Source organism: Varanus komodoensis, unplaced genomic scaffold, assembly GCF_004798865.1.
Source record: "Varanus komodoensis strain SLA01 unplaced genomic scaffold, ASM479886v1 scaffold64, whole genome shotgun sequence".
Lineage (NCBI taxonomy): Eukaryota > Metazoa > Chordata > Lepidosauria > Squamata > Varanidae > Varanus > Varanus komodoensis.
Genome location: NW_025336273.1, coordinates 3353854 through 3373923, shown reverse-complemented (window position 1 = coordinate 3373923; position 20070 = coordinate 3353854). Strand labels below are relative to the sequence as shown.

The following is a 20070-nucleotide window of genomic DNA, read 5'->3' as shown; positions in this document are numbered from 1 at the left end:
TGTTTCACTTGGCCAGTGCTGCCTTGATGTTGCGGTGCTTGCGCTGTGTTTTATTGCTTCCTTTTGAGGATGGTTGCAAACTGCCGGGGACAGAGATGAAAATAGCAACAGCAGCAGCAGGCTGAGCTCAGCTTTTGAGCTGCGAGGGGCCCCTGGGTGCCTGCCTGCACCAAACTGTGTCCTCAGCCCCGCTCCCTCCTGCCCTCGAGCTCCCCTGCTGCCTTTCGGGGGGCCCTGCCTTGCTCCTCCCAGGTCGCAGCCTGTGAGGGTGCCGGGCCAGCCCCCTGCCGCTTCTGGGCAGGGGGCATCCGAAGCCTCCCACTCCCCACCCTCGGCTCCGGAAGCGCGGCTGTTTGTGCCCCTTCTGCGGCACGGCACGGCACTCCGGGTCCCACGGACTGTTTCCCGAGGCTCTGCGGCAGTGTCAGCCACGGAAGCAGCCCGCCGCCAACTGTCTGTTGCAGCCAAGCCGTTCAGAGGCACCGTGTCCTTTTCCGCCACGGGAGGGAAGTGCTGGGCGCTTGCTGTGGCGGCTTCCAACCACAGAGGGAACTTTCCTGACCCAGTTTTGTTTCTGCAGCGATGCACCAGACGCTTCCGTGCTGAGTCAAACGTTCTCATGGCTTGCGTGGCGGCGCAGTGCGTGCGTGTGGCCGGGTTGGGGGCCGGGACGGAGATCTCCGTGGTGCACGGCTGCAGGACTTGGCTCTCTGAGCCCGTGCTGGTGGCAAGCGGGGACGCCACCGCCCCGTGCCACGGCCTGGGGCTCTTCCCTTTGGAGGCCAAATCGAATTTCAGGGGCGCCCTGGCTGGGGGCCTCGTCCAAGGGAGTGGAGGGCGAAGGCCACAGAGGCATGGCCAAAACTGTGCGGGCCATTCGGCTCAAAGCGGAATGGTCCCGTGTGAGAGGGCCTTCTCTGCCTTGGCTCCCCAGCTCCAGCACAGGCGCCATTTCGGCAGGCCTCTCTCACTCCGGGCTCCTCCAGATGGGATGGCGGCTGCGGCCGTTTCTGCTGCTTCTCATGCTGTTGTTTTTGTCTGCTGGTTTCTCTCGCTGTTTCTTGGACATCCTCCTTGATTCCTTTCCTCCCAGGATCGCTTTGGCCTTATTCTTATTTGTGCAATAATTGCATTTCTATGGCACTTTCCTTCCCCTTGGAAGGCACCCGAGGCAGCTCAGCTTAAGGTTCCCCTCTTCTCCACATTATCCTCACGCCAACAACATCCCTGTGAGGCAGGTTGAGAGTGAGTCACTGGCCCAAAATCACCCCGTGAGCTTCGGGAACCCGTGTCACCTGCGCTGCATACCGCCGAGAAATACCTGAAATAATAACAACACAATAATAAACAATAATGCAATAACAATGCAATAAATAAGCAGAATGGAACTGCAAAATGTAATGAAACAGAGTAGCTGAGGCTTGGGAGAGGAGCTCCAACGGTTACCTGGGAAGAAAACCTGCGAGGAAGCAGGTGGCGCCTGCGAAGGAGCGTGGCCAGCGGTGGGCCGGCTCTGGCCCCCGGGCCCGAAGCCCGGGCTCCCCGACGTGCCGGAGCCGCAGCTGACCGCTCTCCCCGCGCTCTCTCCCGGCTGCAGGAGGATGCTGCGGCTCTAGCGCCCGCCCTGCGCGATGATGTCCGGACTGCCGGAGGCGCTGAGCCGGCTGAGGGCCAGCTCGCTGCGCAGCTGCTTCAGCCTGGCGGGGCCGGCCGAGTCCACCATGGTGGCCCTGCCCATCGACATCGACAAGGACGAAGTCCGCATCCTGAAGGTCTGCTTCCACAGCAACAGCTTCAACATGGGCAAGAACTTCAAGCTGGTGAAGTGCACCGTCATGACGGAGATCCGGGTGAGCCGGGCGGGTGGCGGGTGGGCGGGCGGGGGGCATTGGTTGGATGCAGGCGGGCAACTCACCCAGCGTCCCAGGCTCCAGGGTAGGTTGTGCAGGGAAGGAGAAAGACTGCTGGGTTGTAAACTGAAAGTGACAGCACAAAAGGAAGGGCGCTTGGGAAGGAGGAGGAAAAAGCCAAGCTCGGACTTTAGATTGCTGCTTGCGAATTAGGTCTGGGTCAGAAAAGCGATGTACGAGGTGCTGCTTCCGCCGAACGCCTGAGCAGGGGCTGCTGGCAGCAGGTGCATCGCAGCCTCGGAAGATGCCTTGCACTGGCCCATCAAGCCAAGCCTCCTGGCTCGGGCAGGCAACAGCAACTGCCCGGGTCATGGGGGGTCGAACCTTGGGCTTCCATCCATCGGAATCCACTGGCATCCAGGGACAATGGGCACCCTGCCTCCCTGCCCGATCCCAGACCCCCCTCCCCCCGAAGCACGTGCCGCTGAGCGTTTCAGGCCAGAGCCGCGGTCCTGAGGAGGCACACGCTCCCGGCCACCTCTTGACCGCCGATTAACCGCACCTCCCTCGAGTGAGGCGGGGCGTCTGCCAGGAACGGAGTTTAGGGAAGCCCATGTTTTGGCTTTGCACTAGCAATAATTAAGAAAGGGCAAGTCTTGGGATCACTTATAAACTACCCTCCTCAAAAAAAACCATCGCAGAAGAAAGCTGTTAGAGATGTCTCATTCAGAGGTGAGCACTGCTACGTAAAGACTCGGACATTGGTAGTTTCACGAAAGTGACTCCCCCCCCCACCCCCCGACATGCCCCGTCAGCCCCTCTTAATAGTCCAAAAATGGGTGGGCGGCTGGTGGCTCCTCGAGACACTTTGGCCTACAAAGCCCATCATCCTTCTGCTTTGCTGGCTGGAGCCCCCGGCCTAGAAGAAGAGCTTTCTCCAAAGCAGCAGTGCCCATTCTGCTCTGAACACCGCGGGCCGCGCCCCAAAACCAGGCTCTGTGCCATGATTAGCCTGCCGATGTTACCGTGACCGCAGGATCAATTATCTCATTATGCCAAAGAATTTCCAAAGGGGAAAAGGCTCCCCCAGGTGCCCAGACAGGCACCTTCCAGGCTGGACGGGACCCTTTCTGAATCTGCCCTTTGGGAAGAGGGAGCTGCCTTCGGGATTTGCTAATGAAAGGGAAGTCTGCGAATCCTGGAGGCTTCCCATTTTCGGAGCACACGCCCACGCAAAGTTTCTTGCCCATTAATTGATAAGTTAATTAACTTAACTCCCGGCTGGCCTCAGGAAAAGCTGCTGTGCACCTGCTCGGCACGCAAGCAGCTCCAGTTTTTTGCAGCTCTGCGTTCGGTCCTCGGATCTCACCCCGCTGAGCTTCTTGGGGTTCATACGTCACCCAGGATTCTCTGTGCAGCCGCTGGGGCCTTCAAGTGTCTTTCCCCTAATGATTCTTGTTATGCCTTCACATTTCTACCTCCCTTTCTCTTTGCTTCTGAGGGGGCCAAGGCAGCTTACATAGTGCTTTGCCCCCTCCATCTTATCCTCACAACAGCAGCCCTGCGAGGTAGGCTGGGCTGAGAGTCTGTGCCTGGCCCAGCGTCACCCAGGGAGCTCCATGGCTGAGCGGGGGCAAGTGCCCGACTCTCTTGAGTCCCCAGCCGAGCACACCAGCCGCTGTCCCTATTTACATTTTCCAGATCTTTAATTCTCCCTTAAGCATGTTCATAGCAACTGAGCGAGTCAGAAGGGGCCACCTGGGCCATCTAGTCTGACCCCCGGTTTTGCTCACGGCATGCCCACCATGTGCATGTCCAGCCTGTCCTTGAACACCCGCACCGAGGGGGCCTCAACGACCTCTTGTGGAAGCCCATTCCATACCCTCGAGGTCCTAACTGTCAGGAAGTGCTTCCCGGCATCCAAGTTGAACCTTGGCTCCCTGAGCTTTGCTCCGTTGGAGCACGTCCTGCCTTCCTCTGCAGAGGGAACAGGTCTCTGCCCACCTCCGTGTGACACCCCCTCACACACCTGTATGTCGCCAACAGATCCCCTCTGAGTCTCCTCTCCTCCAGGCTGAAGAGACCCAGTTCCCTCCGTCCCGCCTCATACGGCATCCCCTGCAAACCGGCCACCAACCTTGTGACCCTGCGCTGCACTGACTCCAACCTGGCTATATCCTTCCTGTAATGAGGGGCCCAGAACTGAGCACAATGCTCCAGCTGTGGGCGCACCAGAGTTGTACAGAGTGGCAGCAACACCTCTTTCGATCTAGAAGCCACGCTTCTGGCTATGCAACCAAGGGTGGCGTTCGCCCTCTTGGCCACCGCATCGCACGGCTGGCTCACGTTCAGCCTGCAGTCGCCCAGCACCCCGAGGTCCCTTTCACAAGCGCTGCTCTCCAGCCACTTGCCCGCTAACCTGTACTTGTGACGCCCATTCCTGTGCCCCAAGTGAAGGCCAATGTTCAGTTGCCCTTTGCTGGATACTCTGTCAAAAGGCCTCTTGACCTGACCGAAACGCCGACTCCCCGATAGCCCTGCTAGGAACTTGGCTGTTGCTCTCAAAATCCTTGACATGGATGCGGAGATGCACTGCATCCATGCCATCTCCAAGCGGTTTGCAACAATTCACAGAAAACGTGAGACATTAGCAATTAGCCAGAGGGAAATGCAGCTGAGTGACACGAAGCGGCTCCCAGCGGAATGTCCTTCCTCCTCCCGAGGCCTCCAAGGAGCATTCTGGGGTTCCGGGGCCAGTCGCCCGAAACGTCCGGCGCTCCTCAAGTTGGCTGCCCACTTAACCTGATGCCGTGTGATTTTGCTTATGACGTTGGATCTGCTGCCTCCCCTACCAGCTCGCTCACTAGCCGTTCCCACGGAACCAGAAACTGTCGGAGTCTCTGCAGCTGCCCGCTGTTTCTCTGCATCTGCTGCCCTGGGCATTTCAGCTGCAGAGTCTGGCCCGTCATCCTTTTCTGCACCAGAATCTCATCCAACAACATTTGAAGGTGCTGTTCTAGGCGGAGTGGGCCCAATCCCTGCGGTTGCCACCTCTGGGTCTCCCGTGGAGGCGAGACTCGGAGGTGGGACCAACACTGGACTGCAAGGTCTGAGTGAGGCATTGAAGCGCAAGCCTGCGCTTCTCTCGCTGCTGCTTCGAGGTGCCGCCGTGGGGGCATCCGAGGCGGTTCGCATCGGTCGGCTCGCCGATGGAGCCTGGAGGCGCATGTGAGCCTCTGGAGGCTTCCTGCCACTTGGGCGTCCATGGCAGAGCATTCCTGGCACATCCGTGCTAGCAGTGAGGCCTCCGTTTTCTTACACCATGCCCATTTCTGCCCAGTTTCTGCAATCAGAGGCTTCTAATGCTCAAGCGCCATCCGATCTTGAGTCCTGAGGGGCCGCAAAGCACCAATTTATTCCATTTTCATTCGTTCCACCCCGAACCTCCTCTGCGGTCGCAGCCTTGCCGCGAGGGTGCCGTGTGCCGCCGGGCTCTCCCGCCCCCGCCGCCCTCGCCACTTTCTGAGGGGCTGTCATTCGCTCTGTTTTGCAGGAGGTGATCCGGTCCATCCTGCAGAGTGGCCCGGACATCCAGCTGGCCGAGTGCTACGGCTTGCGCCTGAAGCACGTGAAGTCGGACGAAATCCACTGGCTGCACCCGGACATGACGGTGGGCGAAGTCCAGGACAAGTACGAGCGCCTGCACATCGAGGCCGAGTGGAGGTAGGTGCTTCCCCGGCACGCGCCGCCCCCCCGTCCCTCCCCGCCAGCCCCAGGCCCTGCGGCAGCGCGGGGTCGCGATGGCCTCCGCCCGCCCGCCTGGCCCAGGGCGGCCTGTCCAGGATTGGCATGCTTCCTGAGGCTGATGGGAGTTGCAGTCCCGCCACGGGGCTGGAGGCTGCAGGGCTGGGAAGGCTGATTCAGCCTGGGGATCAGAGCCGGAAAGGCGGCTGCCCTCCTCTTTCAGGTACGACCTCCAGATCCGCTACCTCCCCGAAGATTACCTGGAGCGCTTCCAGGAGGACCGGACAACGCTCTTCTACTTCTACCAGCAGGTGTGCTTCTACCTGGCTTGCTCCTGTCCCGGCCCCTTCCCCGGCACAGGAAGGCCTGGGCTCGCTGACCGAGGGGCAGGCGGCCCTTCTCCCTCTGGGGCCGGGGGGACTTGGGCGCCCTGCATCACCCCGGATGCCCCATGGCGGGTGCCTTGGGTGGAAAACCCCAGGGGCACAGGCCCGTGGGAGCCTCTCCCCTGTGGGCCCTCTTAGCACGAGCGCTCGCTTTCCATCGGGGCTACCACACGTCGGCCCTGGGCCAGGCCTGGGTCCCACCTGGCCCTCGGGAGTTTCCCAGACGGCCACGCTCCCTTCCCATAGCGGCCCCCAGCGTGTGCCCTTTCGGGGTTTTCTGGCTCTTGCTTGGTAACTTCCTCCCCTGGCAAATTTCTTTATTTATTTAAAATATTTATATGCTGTCCTAATCGCAAAAAAGCCTTGGGACGGCTTACAATGTAATAACATAAATAACATAAATGAAATTCCCAACCCACACTGGCTGCAATTAAAAACATAGAAAAGACAATATTAAAACTTATTAAAATACCACTGGAATAAAAAGGTCTTGACCTGGCGCCGAAAAACAAATAAGGACGGTTCCAGGCGGACCTCTCTGGGGAGCGCATTCCACAGGTGGGGCACCACCACGGAGAAGGCCCTCCTCCGGGTACTTTGCCTCCTGATGTCTCTCCCGGAGGAGGGCCTCTGCTGCCGATCTCAGGGGGCGGGAGGGCAAATATGGAAGCAGGCGTTCCTTCAGGTATCCAGGTCCCAAGCCGTTAAGGGCTTTGTAGGTGATAACCAGCACCTTGAATTGAGCCCGGACTTCAATGGGGAGCCAGTGAAGCTGGTAGAGGACTGGGGTTATGTGAGAGTAACACCCAGTCCCCGTCAGCAACCTGGCTGCTCTTTTTTGCACCATCTGAAGTATCCGGACTGTCTTCAAGGGCAGCCCCACGTACCAAATGGACTGCCTCTCCAAAGGCTGGGTTCTGGGTGATCCGAGCCCCCTGTTGCCTTTGGTGCCCCCCCCCCGGAATGGTGCCCCCCGCCCAGGAATGGCCCTCGGGCTGAAGGCAGTTCGACGCTGGTGGCCGAGGTCGCTGGCCCATCGAGCCACGAGCGCAGCATTCCCGTCGCCGGCCTTCCACCCGCCCCGGTCACCCACCCCAATTCCAGTTCCCTTAATCCATCAACCCAGAGAAAAACGGCACCCCAGAACTTTAGCGAGCGCCTTGCGTGGCCTGCCCCCATGCGGTGGGGCGGGCATCGTGGGGGCCGGGGAAGAGTTGCACCCCGTGTCGAGGGGCCGGGTGGAGAGTCGCTGCCGCTCCTTCCGAGCTTTGCCTGTCGTGGCTGCTCCGTCGCTCTGCCCAGAAAGAGCCGCGTCCGTGAATCTGGTGTGGGCCACAGACTGTGCTATCCCGCAAGCCTGCGTGTTTGACTTGAAGAGGAGAGGAAACAAGTGGCTAGTCCCTGTGGTCACACACACGTTTGGAAAGAAATGGGCTCAGTCTGGGGAGGGCTCAGCTCATGGCTACTTTGGGAGAACAGATGGTGGCGATCCCGGTCCCCTTGGACTCAGGACGGACAGGAGGAAATGCAGTGCGTGCTACTTGTGGGGCGGTCTTGGTGCCACAAAATGACGTGGCAGGTCAGCCGTGGCCACACCTCTGGCTCTGGGGGGTCTAAAAGGCACCAAGTCAAATCGCTGCGGGAGCTCAGCTTATCGCCGCCAGAGCCCGCGCGGTGCTGTGGTTAAGAGGACGGGGCTGGGACTCGGGCGATCCGGGTTCCAGTCCCCGTTCAGCCGTGGAGCCCGCTGGGTGCCTTTGGGCCAGTCCCAGGCTCTCAGCCCAGCCTACCTCGCAGGGGGGTTGTTGTGAGATAAGGATAATCATGTAAGCTGCCTTGAGTGCCTTGGAAGGAAAAAGCCAGCTGAAACTCTCGTGGATAGATAGAAGCTCAGCAGCTCCCTGCCAAGATGGCAACAAGGACCCTCCAAGACCAGGGGCAGTGTACCCTCGTGGGGGAGAGGCGACGGCCTTCCTGCCCTGCCTGGGCAAGCACTGCTCTCGACGCGCCTTTGCTCTGATCCCACAAACAGGCTCTCCCATGGGGGGGGGCAGGGCCACCCCCGCCTCTGGCACCCCTTAACTGATGGTCTCATCTCGGCTTCTGCTTCCGCAGCTCCGGAGCGAGTACATGCAGCGGTACGCGGACAAAGTGAGCGAGGGGATGGCCCTGCAGCTCGGCTGCCTGGAGCTCAGGTACGGCTCGCCCGGGTGGAAGGGCGCATCCTGCCGGTACAGGGCCTGGCGCGGCACCGCTGGCCTGCTCGTCCAGCGGAAGCACCGATCTGGAGCAGGAATGAACCCAGGAAAGATCGAGGGGAGACTGCCCCAAGCCGGAGCCGGCCAGGCGGGTTGGAGCTCAGCTCCCAGAATCCCCCAGCCAGAATTCAGAGGATTCTGGGAGCTGAGCTCCAACCCGCCTGGCTGGCTCTACCCGGGGCATTCTGAGACGATTCTCAGGAAAAGCGACGACCCTGCCCAGAGCAGAGAATCCAAAATAACACGAGGGACGGAATGAGTCCAGGTAGGGCGTGACCTTTCTGGGGGTCCGTTGGAGACACGGCGGTCGCTGGGACCCCCGAAGGATTTGCCGTCACGTTCATGTAACTGACTTTGCACGGGGGGGGGGGCAGACATTATTGTGTGTGCAAGCCCACCCGTGTGTACATCGGATCTGCGAGTGGCAGCCATTTGACTCAGAGTGCTGGCGCCTGCGTGTCGCACGACTGAGGCACCCGATTAAAAGTGGGGCGCATTTCCAGCTGGGGGCGTGTCCCCCTGAAACCCAGACAGAGCATCACTATGCGCTGGGGGGCGGATCCGTGCGTTTCCAACTTGTCCCAGATGCTCTGGTGTGTGGAAACCCGTTGACAGCTGAGTGTGCGCAGGGTGTGTGGCAGAGCTGTGCCACAGCCCCCCCCAAAAAAATCCAGGCGTGGGGTGTAGGGCTGGGTGTGTTTGGACAGAAGGCCCGTGCACGTGCGAAGAGGGTTTGGTTGGTCCAGCGTCCCCCGGTGCGGGTCCTGGGTGCTGGCAGCCTTTCCCTGGGGAGGCCTGTCCCACGACTGGCGCCCCCTCCCCGAGGGAGGCCCAGTTGGCTGCACGGGGGCTTCTGGGGGAGCAGCTGTTGCGCAGGGTCGGAGTGGCCTTTGCAGCCGCCCGACTGAGAGCTGCGCTGCCTTGCGGGTGCCCCTGGCTGGGGGCGGCTGGCGGCAGGGCCCCCGCCCTTCTTCCTGCCCCGAACCCTTTCCCCGCTGGCGGGGGTCCATGCTCCCCAGCGCCACCTGCACCCATTGGCCGCCTCTCTCTGCAGGAGGTTCTACAAGGACATGCCGCACAACGCCCTGGAGAAGAAGTCCAACTTCGAATTCCTGGAGTACGTATGGAGCGCTCCGAGGAGGGCCCGCCGGAGTCCCTGGGGGTCCCTCTCGTCCCGCATGGGGCAGGGCGGGGGAGCGCGGCCTTGCGCCCCGGCCCGCCTCCCAGGTGCAGCCTTTGTGGGCTCCCAGCTGCTTCCGGAGCCTCTCGGGCCTCGGTGGCGCCTCCTCACCCTGCTGCGGCTCTGCTGGGCGCCCGCCGGCCCCTTTCGGAGGCCCCCTGCCCCACTGGACTTTCATTTTATTTCCAAAGACTTATTCCCTGTGCGAGAAGCTTGCACAGCAAAGCGCCACCATCAGCACTGGACTGATGTGAACTTGTCTAACCCCCCTCACTGCCCCCCCCCGGGACTCGGCTCCTGGACGTGGGCAGTCGGGTTCCGCTTTAGCCCCAGCCGGAGGCGGCCCTCTCCGTGCCCCGTGGCTGGCCGTGCCCACCAGGGCAGCCGTTGCACGAATCGGCACGCCACCCAGCTCACCGGGGCAGCCACTCCGTGAGAGCGCCCCCAACACTCCCGCTGTGCCCCAAAGGCTGGGGGCCCCCGAGCTACAGGCACCCCAGCATGGCTGGGCCCTGGCCGGACCGGGGCCGGGACAGATGCGCTGCCTGGTGGTGTGGCCGGGCATCTACGGCGCGAGGCCGGCGCGGTGCCAGCCGCTCAGGCAGGCTGGGGGTGCCCTTCCTGGCTGGCAGAGCAGGGCGGGGGCCAGCCGGGGGCCCGCTGCAGGGCCAGGAGGGCATGAGCCCAGACATGGGCCGCTCCCTGCCCGGGGACTGAGGCGTGCACGGGGGCGCTGGCACGGGATGCAGGTGGCTGTGCTCTCTGTTTCAGGAAGGAGGTGGGGCTGGATCTGTTCTTTCCCAGGCAGATGCAGGAGAGCCTGAAGGTAAGGGAGCCCCTCCGGCAGCGAGGGCCGCGGACGCAGGCCCGCCCTTGGGCAGGGAACGCAGCTGCCCACCCGGATCGGGCTGCCCCGCCCTGGCCAAGCCCCCCCGCAGGACGGCTCCCCGCAGCGGAGGACGTGGGGCCCGCTGCCCTGCCCCTGCGGCACCAGTCTCTGGCCGGGCCGCACCGGGTGAGGGTGGGGCAGGGCTCCCTGTGTGCCACGGGCCAGAGTGCAGGCGGTGGACCAGCTCCCCGCCCAGAAGCACTGCTCCGCGTGAACATTTCCTTGCAGCTAGAAAGCCAGCATGCCCAGGAACAGGCTGTCCTTGAGCTGCTAGACTGTGTGCAGGGAGGTTTCCCCACGAAAGCGCATGGGAGGCGAGCAGAAACAAGGCGGGCGCCTGCCACCTGCCCTCAGTCCAGGATCCGATCCCCCCGTCGGCCTGAACGTGGGTTCCCCGCTGCACGAGTGCGGGAGCCCAGCAACCCGCTCGCGTCGGGGACCGTGCTGCGGGTGCTGCCCCGCCACTGAGAGGGGTGCTCCCCCCTGCCCCCCCACAGCCCAAGCAGTTCCGCAAGATGATCCAGCAGACCTTCCAGCAGTACGCCCTGCTGCGCGAGGAGGAGTGCATCATGAAGTTCCTCGGGACCCTCGCCACCTTCGCCAACATCGACCAGGAGAGCTACTGCTGCGAGCTGATTGTGAGTGGGGGGCGAGGGGAGCCTCCGGGCGCCTGTGGGGGGCCCGCGGCATGCGCCCCCCGGACCCGCGCCCCCTCTCGCCCCGGGGCCCGTTCCCCCCTCGCTTCCTCTCCGACTGGCGACGGAAGGGGCTGGGTGGAGGCGCAGGGGGCGCGACGAGAAGGGCCCAGCTGCGTCTGGGTTTATTCCAGCGACCCGGCCCCCCAGTTAGGGCACGTGTGGGGCTTGGCTGCAGCACTCTGCTCCGCGGGCCGTGCCCAGCCCCTGCGCTCCGGCCACGGTCCGCTTCTCGGGCTTCTTGCCGCTAGCCAGCCGGCGTCCACTCGCTCTTGCTCCCGGAAGCCATTTTGCAGTAAGGAGAAAGACAGCAGGGAGCTGTGGCAGGACCAGGAAGGCGAGGAGCGTGAGGGGGCGTCCACGGGAGAGCCCACCCGCGAGGCCGAGCGGGGCCTTGCGACAGCCTTGCGCAGAAGCCCCCCTGTCCCCCTTCCCCGCTTTTGCCCCCTGCCCCCAGCAAAGGGTGGAGGAGCCCTGGGGGCCAGGAGATGGGCAGGATTGTGCAGAACCCCCTTTTCACACGTGCCGCATTTGCGGGTTGGCCTCCCTGCAAGCCTGGGGCGAAGAATGTGGAGGTTTTCATTCCTAAGTAGGGCTCTTGGGCCACCTTTTTAAAAAGAAGGACGCGTACCTCGCTTGCGTACCTCGCTGCTGCATGTGAAGGCAAGGAGGTTCACAATTCATTTGCAGCAAATCGATAGTGAGCTCTTGGGCCTGATGGGAATGCTGGGCGGGGGGAGCACCTGGCCGCGGGGGGGGCGGGATCCCAAACGCGTTTCAGCGCTGCCGGAGAGGACCGTCCGTGGCGAGCATCCAGAGGACACCCGACATGGCTTGCTCTCCCCCTCCTTTCCAGCAAGGGTGGAACATCGTGGTTGACCTGGTGATCGGGCCCAAGGGCATCCGGCAGATGACCAGCAAGGAGGCGAAGGTGCGTTGCTCGGCACGTCCCGGAGAGAGCCAGCCCCACATTCCTCCCTTTCACATCCCGTTTGCCCAGTGGGGGGCGTGGCGCTCCTCCCCACGCTATCGCAGCGCCCCGTTGTGGATGGTGAGAGAGCAGGGGTGTCCCCGTGGCGGCCGAGGGCTCGTTTTTGGGCCGCAGACGAGCTTTGCCTCTGACGGCAGCTGGTGTGGAGAGGGCTAAGCCCCTTTCCCTGCAGGTCTCTGCCCCCAAGCGGGCAGAAAGGCCACCCGAGCAGCCCCTTAACCGGTGTCCCAGCCGCCCTCCCAGTGCCGTCGTTCGGGACAGAGCGCCCCATGGGAGTGCGGTCGGCCTCCCGCGGCAGCTCTGAGGTCTTGCGAACGGGCCGTTCCAGGAGGTCCCGGCTCCGTATTGGCTGGGAGAGGAGGAGGCTGCGTGCCCTGCAGCTCCGGCCGGCCTAAGCAGCCCAGGCACGGATGTGGCCACCCGCCCCCGTCAGAGGGCAGCGGGGGGCTCTCCGCTGCAGAGCCCTCTCGGGAGGGGCCGGCGGTTGGACGGGCTCCCCGGCCAGAGCCTCCTGAGGCAGGAGCAGCCGAGCAGCCTGGCGGGCGCCCGCTCTTGGTTAGTTAGCAGTAGCTGCCCCGAGCCCGACGGAGGCTCAGGCTCGGCGCTCGGACGTGTCCCATTTTCAGATCGCAGTTCTTTCCGTATCCCCAACATTTAAGTCCCGAATTCGCCATGCGCAGAAGTTTGCACGTCGAAACGTTACGTAAACGTGTCTCCTCCCGTGGCAGTGGGTGTCCTCTGTTTCCACAGTGTCTCTGTGGCCACCATGCTGATTTTGTTTATCGCGTGATTTAGGGACTGTCAGAATGAATGCAAAGCTTTTATGTGCGTCTGGAGTTGAGACGTGCGAATCAGCCGAATTTGGATCCGGAAGGCTCTCCAAACTCTGTCTCAAAGCTCATTCAGTCCCACGTCTGTATCCGATTGCAAGTTTCGTTCTGTTTTTTGCATGAAAATGCATGTGTCTGTGTGTATGTGTGTTTTCTCCTAAAGTACACGTCAGTTGTGCTCCTCTGTGAGATGAGCACATTCTTCTGCGTTGATTAAAGCATGCTTGTGCTCGTTGTTCAAGCACATAGAAACCGAGCGAGTCGGAAGGGGCCTCCTGGACCATCTAGTCTGACCCCAGCTCTAGCCAGCTCCGCTCCTGACATGCCTACCAACACATACCTTTTCATGCTCATCCTTCTAATGTGCGCATCCTGTCTCATGCGTGTGTTTTGCAAGTCATTTTTCAAGCTTGGAATCACACGGCCTTCGGCTGCAAACTCTGCCTGGGCCCGTGTTCAGTCGGGAAGGTCCAACCCGGGTAACCCCGTTCGGAAAGGAACGGAGAGCCATTTCTCTTGCGTCCCTGGTGTCCGCCGTGGCAAAGCTCATCCTCTTTGCGTGGCTGTCACTCAGGGCTCGCAGAGAGGGCTGGCTTCGCCTCACAGGGACACACGCCAGCGGGTTCGCGAGGCAGAAGCGAGCGGCCCTTTGCCACGGAGGTGGTCTGGCCACGCTCGATAACCAGCTGGCCTCGTCGTAAGTCCCATTGGGCTTCACGGGACGCGGGCCTGAGGGCGCACGCGCAGTGTGGTGCTTCCTTCGGGGACCGGAGGCTGACTCTGCCTCTGCCCCGGGCTGCCCTGCCCCAGGACCGCTGCGGGGGCCACGGACCCCTGAGGGCGCTTGGGCACGAACGAGGCGTTCTCCCGCTTGTCCCCGCAGCCCACCTGCCTGGCCGAGTTCAAGCAGATCAAGTCGATCAAGTGCACCGCCGTGGAGGAGGGGCGGGCCCTGCTGCAACTCGGCCTCACCGGGAACCCACAGGTACGCCGGACGGACGCGTGGGGCTGGGGCCCGCCTCTGCTTGCGTGGCTCCTGCGTTTCCATGGGGCGGCGGTGGCGGGGGAGACTCCGGGCACAGCCGGAGGGGCCTTCCCCTGGTCAGCAACGCATTCTCATTACGGAGGCTTCTACTGCTTTCATTTCTGAGCTGCCCTGCAGCCAAAGCTTTTGCGGTGTCTTGCGACTCTGCAATCGGGTGCACGTCAACTAGAGAAAAGGCTGCGAGCTTAGCTTAGGATAAGCATCAGTTTCGCCTGTTTCGAGGGGCAGTGGGTCCCCCATGAAGGCCAAGGCAGGGCCCAGGTTTTGTTGTACCATCCCCTTCTTTTGGGGTGAACCCCTGGGGATCCCCTGCCGGCCAGCCAGCGACTCTCAAGGAGAGATCCATGGTCGAATCCTGCAGGAAGCGGCGTTAGACGCCCGAGTTCACCAGCCACCGAAACCACAGCTGCCTCTTTGAGGTATTGCGAGGAAACATGGGCTTCCCAGCCGGTCGGCATCCACGTGAGCCTCGCAGCCACATCGACAAAGAAACTCGTGGGCCCTTGGCACACACGCAGGTGTGCCAGTGTAAACGTTCGGTGCCCACCCTGTGAGCGGGATGAAGAAGAGGGTCCACGGAAGCGCGTGCCAGAGCGGAAGTGCCACTTTCTGTGATGGCGCAACTTCTTGGTGGTATGCAGGCTTGCCACTGGTCGCGCAGGGTTCCTTTTGACTTTTTTCTTAGCATTGAAGGGGCCTAGGTGGATAGTCTAGTCCGGAGGGCGATGGAAGGGGCGTCTCCAGGTCCTTTGGACTTCAGCAACCAGAAGCACCTGCCAGCCTGCCCAGTCCGTAGGCATGTTGGGAGCTCCCGTCCTAAACACCCCGAGATCTCCTGGCTGCCCAGCCACGGTTTAGACCCCGCGTGGCTGGGAGCTTTCTGGGACCCACTCTGACAACATGCTGACCCACACTGACGGGCTGAGTCTGGGGTGCTGTCGAACTGTGCATTCTCGTGGAAACGGGGTATCACGCGTCTGAACCCAGGCGAGATAACAAACCACGGCGAACAACCCACGGCTCACCGCTCAATGGCAAAGGCTGGGTTCTCCTTTTGGCAGTTTGTGCTTGGTGAGCCATCGCTTGTTGGCACAGCCGGGTTCAGACGACACGCTAGCCTGTTCCAGCCCCAACCCGTGCTTCAGCCCCCAGCTCGAGCTGCACTCGGCCCCTGCATGGAGTGCGGTCCGATCCAGTCCCCCGGGAAAGGCTGGGGGCGGGGGGGCTCGCCCTCCTCGTGCCGCCAGGCCAGCTCGCTCTCCCTTTCCGCTCCGCAGTCCCTGACGATCAAAACAGCCTCGTTGGCGGAGGCCGAGAACATGGCGGACTTGATCGACGGCTACTGCAGGCTGCAGGGCGGCTCGGGCTCCTCGCTCATCGTGCGCCCCAGCCAAGGTGGGTGGCAGCTCCTGCGGCCCAGCCCACGCCCCCTCTGGCCCTGGCGGTGGGGGGTCGCCCTCCCCGGGCAGAGCTGGCCTTGCGCTGCGTGTTTCCTGACGACCGTCCTCCCCCCTTGTCCTCCGCAGAGAACGAGAAGCGGTCCAGCCTGCCCCAGGTCCCGATACAGTGAGTACGGGAGCAGGCCTGTGCCGGGAACCTGCCCGGCCCGGCGCTGGGCCCAGGAGGGAGCCGAGCGGCTGCCGGGGGCTTCCGAGCTCAGGCCCCAGGGTGCCGGTGCCCAGGAGGGCTGCGGGCGGGGGAACCGCAGGCCTTCCTCTGAGCCGAGAAAGGGGAGGGCGAACCGGGATCTCCGTGTTCGGGGGCCGGACCCATCTCCAGGGCGGGGCACACAGGACAGCCCTCCCTTCCTGCCCTGCTCAGGGGCTCCTGTGGGGCTGGAGAGGGCTGCTCTCCGAGGCCGGGCATCCGCCCGCACCCACGTCCCAGCGGGTCCCACTGCCCGCCCCGGAGCAGCTGCTTCTCCGGCTGGCGTGGGCCTGGCGACGGAGCTGGTGAGGGGCAGCAGGGGTGCGAAGCCCCGTGCGCCGGGCTCTGCCTGGCCGGCAGAGCAGTGGGGCGGCGGGGAGCCTGGTGGCTGCAGACCGCGCAGGGGCTTCCTGGAGGAGGCTGCCGGGCCTCCCACGCCTGGGGCGGTTCTGCCAGGGAGGGTGCCGGAGAAGACTTTGGTCTCCTGACAGTGTGGGGCGTCACGGGATGTGGGAGGAGGTGGCCGAGCCCCGTTCACCCCCGAGCCTCTTTCTGCCCCCAGGCACCTGGAGGAGCGGTGGTCCACACTGCACAAGAGCTTCAGCGGAGGTGAGTCGGGCGCTCGCTTCCGCCCCCTTGCGGGCCGGACGACCGCGGGCAGGAAGGGTCGGCAGCGGGTTGACCTGCCGCAGCTGCAGACTGGGATGTTGTGGGGCCGTTGGCGGGATGATAAACACGCGAAGGGAATAATATCACCCCCCAAGAGCGAGAGGTTCCTTAAGTCAAAGGAATAGGAAGCCGTGGGCCACCCCATAGCAAGCTTTTGCGGTCACCCCATGGAGGAAGCTTCGTGGGCGTGGCCGTTCATTTATTTCGAAGATTTCTAAGCGTAGAAAACATGAATTTGGGGGAAGTCTGGGAAACAGTGGAGGACGGGGGCGCTGTGGTCCGTGAGGCCGCGAAGAATCAGCCGTGGCTTTGTGGCTGAACAACTCCCAAGATAGGGTACAAACAAACACCCACTTTTGACCCGCAAAATATAACAACTGAACAACCGTGATGGAAACAGAAATTAGTTCTAGGCTAAGGTACGCAGGTGGGTCTCTGGAGCAGAGTTCCAGAAGGGGGGGCCACGCCAGGAAGGCCCCGGCCCTCATGCCCCCAACTGAAGTGCTCCTTCAGGTAGGCACCAGGTGAGCCTCTGATGCTGAACTCCAGGTTGCTGTGGGCACAGACGCTTCTTCCTTCAGCGCAGCGGGGACCGGTCCCTTCGGGGTTTCAGGGCCAGGACCGCTCTCTCACTCTGGGCCCAGGAAGGCCCAATTTAAGCACGGGACCGCCAGAGGGGGTGCGATTGCCCCAGGGCAGCCGCCTCAGCGTGCTTCCTTGACGTGACCCACAGGGCGAAAAGCCCCCGCTACCGGTGCCAAGCCAGTAGGGGGTGGGGGCTGCAGTGGGCGGGACGGGCCCAGCCCTGGCACCTGCCGGGGCTCAAATGGCCGTATTTTGTCCAGGTGAAATTTCCGGGCTGCCTTTAAGGCCTTTGAGGGGAAAGCCAGCCTGAATGCGGCTGTTGGGAAAGTCGCCTTGCGAGCCCACCCCGTCCCTGTTGCTCCAGCCGAGCTGTGTTGGCCGGCCGCCCCTCCGTGGTCGCTGGGGCAGCCCGTGCTCTGCCCGGGAAAACCCCCACAGGAGCTGCCAGGGCCCCACGGGGGGTCAGTGCAGCGTGGCACAGATCTGACTGCCCCCCCAGAGGAGTGGCTTCCCCCACCCTCCTGGTTTGCGCCCACCCATCGCAACCCCACTGCACAGCTCCGTGGACACACTGGCACAGGCACTAGGCCAGATGTGGGGTGGTCCCGTGAAGCCCCCCTCCTGGCCAGGAGCACAGCTGCCAAACAGCCGGCCGCTCAAGGGTCTCTTGTACCCCAGCCTTGCCTGCCCCGGCCCCCTCTAGACGAGTCGGACTACAGCTCCCATGGTTCCCAGCGGCTGGCTGGGGGGGCTTGAGGCTGTAGTCGGCGCTTGTGGGGCTGCCTGCCAGAGCTAGTGTGGAGGGGCAGCCGGTGCGCCCTTCTGCGGGACTCCCAAAGGGCCCGGAGCGACGGGGGTGGCCCTCCCGGAGTTCATGCCGGGGCAGAAAGAGGCGGCCGGCCTCCTGGTTGTGGCTTGGCTGCGGTTTGTGAGGTGATCTGCAGCACGGAATTAGGAACTGGCGCCCACCCCTCCTTGCGCCCGGTCCGCCCTCCGAGAGGCGCCATCTTCCCTCCCTCGTGGCCCACGGCCGGCTCAACCTGCGTGCAGATGAGCAGCACCTGCCAGGATGGGGCGGGGGAAGCGTGCGGGGAAGGGGTGAGGAAAGGGGGCACCCCCTCTTTTGACGGCATGGCCTTCCCCCTAGAAGCAGTGGCTGGCTGAGGGATGCTCTCCGGCCCGCTCTGTGGCCCCAGCGCCCGTCCGTGCATCCGTTTCTGAGGTGCTCAGTGCGTGGTGGCGCAACGGAATGCGCACAAACACTCAGGGAAGTGTCGCGTGCTCCTCCAGGGCTAGACGTGTGGGGGGCGGGGGGAGACCGGTGTGCGCCTGGGGCAGACAAGCAAAGGGCAGCCCGGAACAGAGGACGTCGTGTCGGGGGCGGTGGTGGCAAGGGCAGAGCAGGGCAGCGGAAGTGCCACCCCTTGTCCTTGGCGAGGCGCTGGGGTGCCCTCCGCAGGGACGCCTGGCTGCACGGCTCTGTCTGTTCCAGATTCCGAAATTTATGTTGAGATCCCAGACGAAGCATCCAGGCCCAAATCTGGAGGTAAGCGCTGGCCTCCGAAAGGGTGCTTCACTGCTGCCCCCCCTGAAGGGGCTTGGCCCGCTGGGCGATGCGGGTTTCTTGGCACAACACCAAGGAAGGAGGGGTGGAGGTCGATCCACAGACAGACAGAGGGCAGCTGTGCTTAAACAGGTGCCTGTTTTTCTGGCCACAAGAAGCATAGTTTCCAAACTGCCGGGTAGGCGGCGCCCCGGTGCTAAAGAAAAGAAAAAGCAAAGAGGCTGAAAGGCCTTTCCGTGGGACAAAACCGTTGTGGCAAGGTTGCCTGTGCACTCTGCACGTGTGAGGGAGCTGTGCTCTTGACAACAGCCCTGCAAAGTAGGCCCAGTGGGCAGGGGAGCTTCTGAGCTCCTGGAAGAGGTGCCATTTGGGGGGGGGTTCCTGGGCAGCGGGGGCAGCTGCAGAAAGGGGGAAGCCGTGGTGGGAAAACGGGGGCGCAGGTGGGCAACTGGCGGACAGGGGCACTGGCGGGCGGGGAGCATGCACTCTCCCTGGGGGCCCCGAGAGGGGGCTCTTTCTGCCCCCGCCACGCCGGTGCAGCTGACGACCTCCCCCGTCCAGGGCAATCGTTCGCAATCTCCCGGGAGGACGTCGTTCTGGGCCGAATCCTGGGAGAAGGCTTCTTCGGGGAAGTCTACGAGGGCGTCTTCACCACGGAGGTGCGTCCCGGGCGGTTCGCCCTGCCCCACCCTGCGCAAGGCTCACAGGGACCAGAGCGGGGGGGCACCCGGGGGGGCAAGGAAATCCGCTGCCGGTCCTGCCAGAAGGAAGGCGCAGGGAGTCCGTTTTAAAGCTAGACCGGCGTGGGCAATGCACGGCCCGTGGCCGCGTCGGACCCCCGTGCTTCTTGGCCTCCCTGCCCACCCAATTGCTGCCGGATTCCATGGCGGAGATCCGGCCAGGAGCCCCCTCCCCTCGGACCTTGCATCTCCCACCCCTCACTGGCCCCAGGGAGGTTTGTGGGGTGAGGCGCTGCCGCCCTGAACCAGCATTGCCTCGACTGGAGATGTTTATTTCATGTCCTGCACTCTGGCATGACCGAGAAGAGATCTTGGCCTTCCTCTTTGTGAGAGCCTTTGAGGTCCTTATAGAGGGACACCATGTCCCCCCTCAGCCTTCCTTTCCCAAGGCCGGACATGCCCAGTTCCCTCAGTCCCTCCTCACAGGGCAGCATTTCCAAACCCCGGATCATTTTTGTTGCCCTTCACTGGACCCTTTCTAATTTTTCTGCCTCTTCCTTAAATCTTGGTGCCCAGAACTGGATGCAGGACTCCAGAGCAGGTCCGACTAGTGAGAAGTAGAGGGGAACTACTACTTCTCATAATTTGGAAGTAATGCTTCCGTTAATGCATCCCAAAATAGCACTTGCCCTTTCGGCGGCTGCATCGCAGTGTTGGCTCATGCTTAGCCTGTCATCTGCAATTACTCCGAGGTCTTTTTCGGTCCTCTTGAGCCACGTCCTCCCCGTCTTGCGTCTTTGGACCAGGTTCCTGCACTGAGCAGGGGTCGCCCTCGGAGGCCAGATTCGCCCCTTCCTGCCCCGTAATCCTGTGCTCTTCCGTGGGCCGGCACAGGCCGCGGCGTGCTGATCCGTGGCTTCTGCCGAACCTCTCGTTGCAGACCGGGGAGCGCCTCAGTGTGGCTGTGAAGACCTGCAAGAAGGACTGCACGGCCGAGAACAAGGAGAAGTTCATGAGCGAAGCGAGTACGTGGGTGCCCCCCCGGGGCCACGTGGCG

At 62.9% G+C, this 20070-nt stretch overlaps 1 protein-coding gene across 3 annotated transcripts in view; it reads left to right on the top strand.

Moving 5' to 3' along the window:
- The first annotated feature begins 1629 nt into the window (after window positions 1-1629).
- Window positions 1630-20070, top strand: part of PTK2B (protein tyrosine kinase 2 beta) — a 41231-nt gene continuing 22790 nt past the window's right edge. For all 3 annotated transcript variants that reach the window (XM_044450356.1, XM_044450355.1, XM_044450353.1), the window contains exons 1-15: window positions 1630-1850; window positions 5404-5573; window positions 5818-5905; window positions 8096-8175; window positions 9293-9355; window positions 10190-10244; window positions 10805-10945; window positions 11859-11933; window positions 13707-13808; window positions 15146-15263; window positions 15395-15434; window positions 16078-16124; window positions 18262-18315; window positions 18895-18992; window positions 19954-20038. In XM_044450356.1, coding sequence (XP_044306291.1) covers window positions 1632-1850; window positions 5404-5573; window positions 5818-5905; window positions 8096-8175; window positions 9293-9355; window positions 10190-10244; window positions 10805-10945; window positions 11859-11933; window positions 13707-13808; window positions 15146-15263; window positions 15395-15434; window positions 16078-16124; window positions 18262-18315; window positions 18895-18992; window positions 19954-20038 — 1435 coding nt within the window. In that variant the 5' untranslated portion in view covers window positions 1630-1631. The remainder of the gene's footprint in view (window positions 1851-5403; window positions 5574-5817; window positions 5906-8095; window positions 8176-9292; window positions 9356-10189; window positions 10245-10804; window positions 10946-11858; window positions 11934-13706; window positions 13809-15145; window positions 15264-15394; window positions 15435-16077; window positions 16125-18261; window positions 18316-18894; window positions 18993-19953; window positions 20039-20070) is intronic.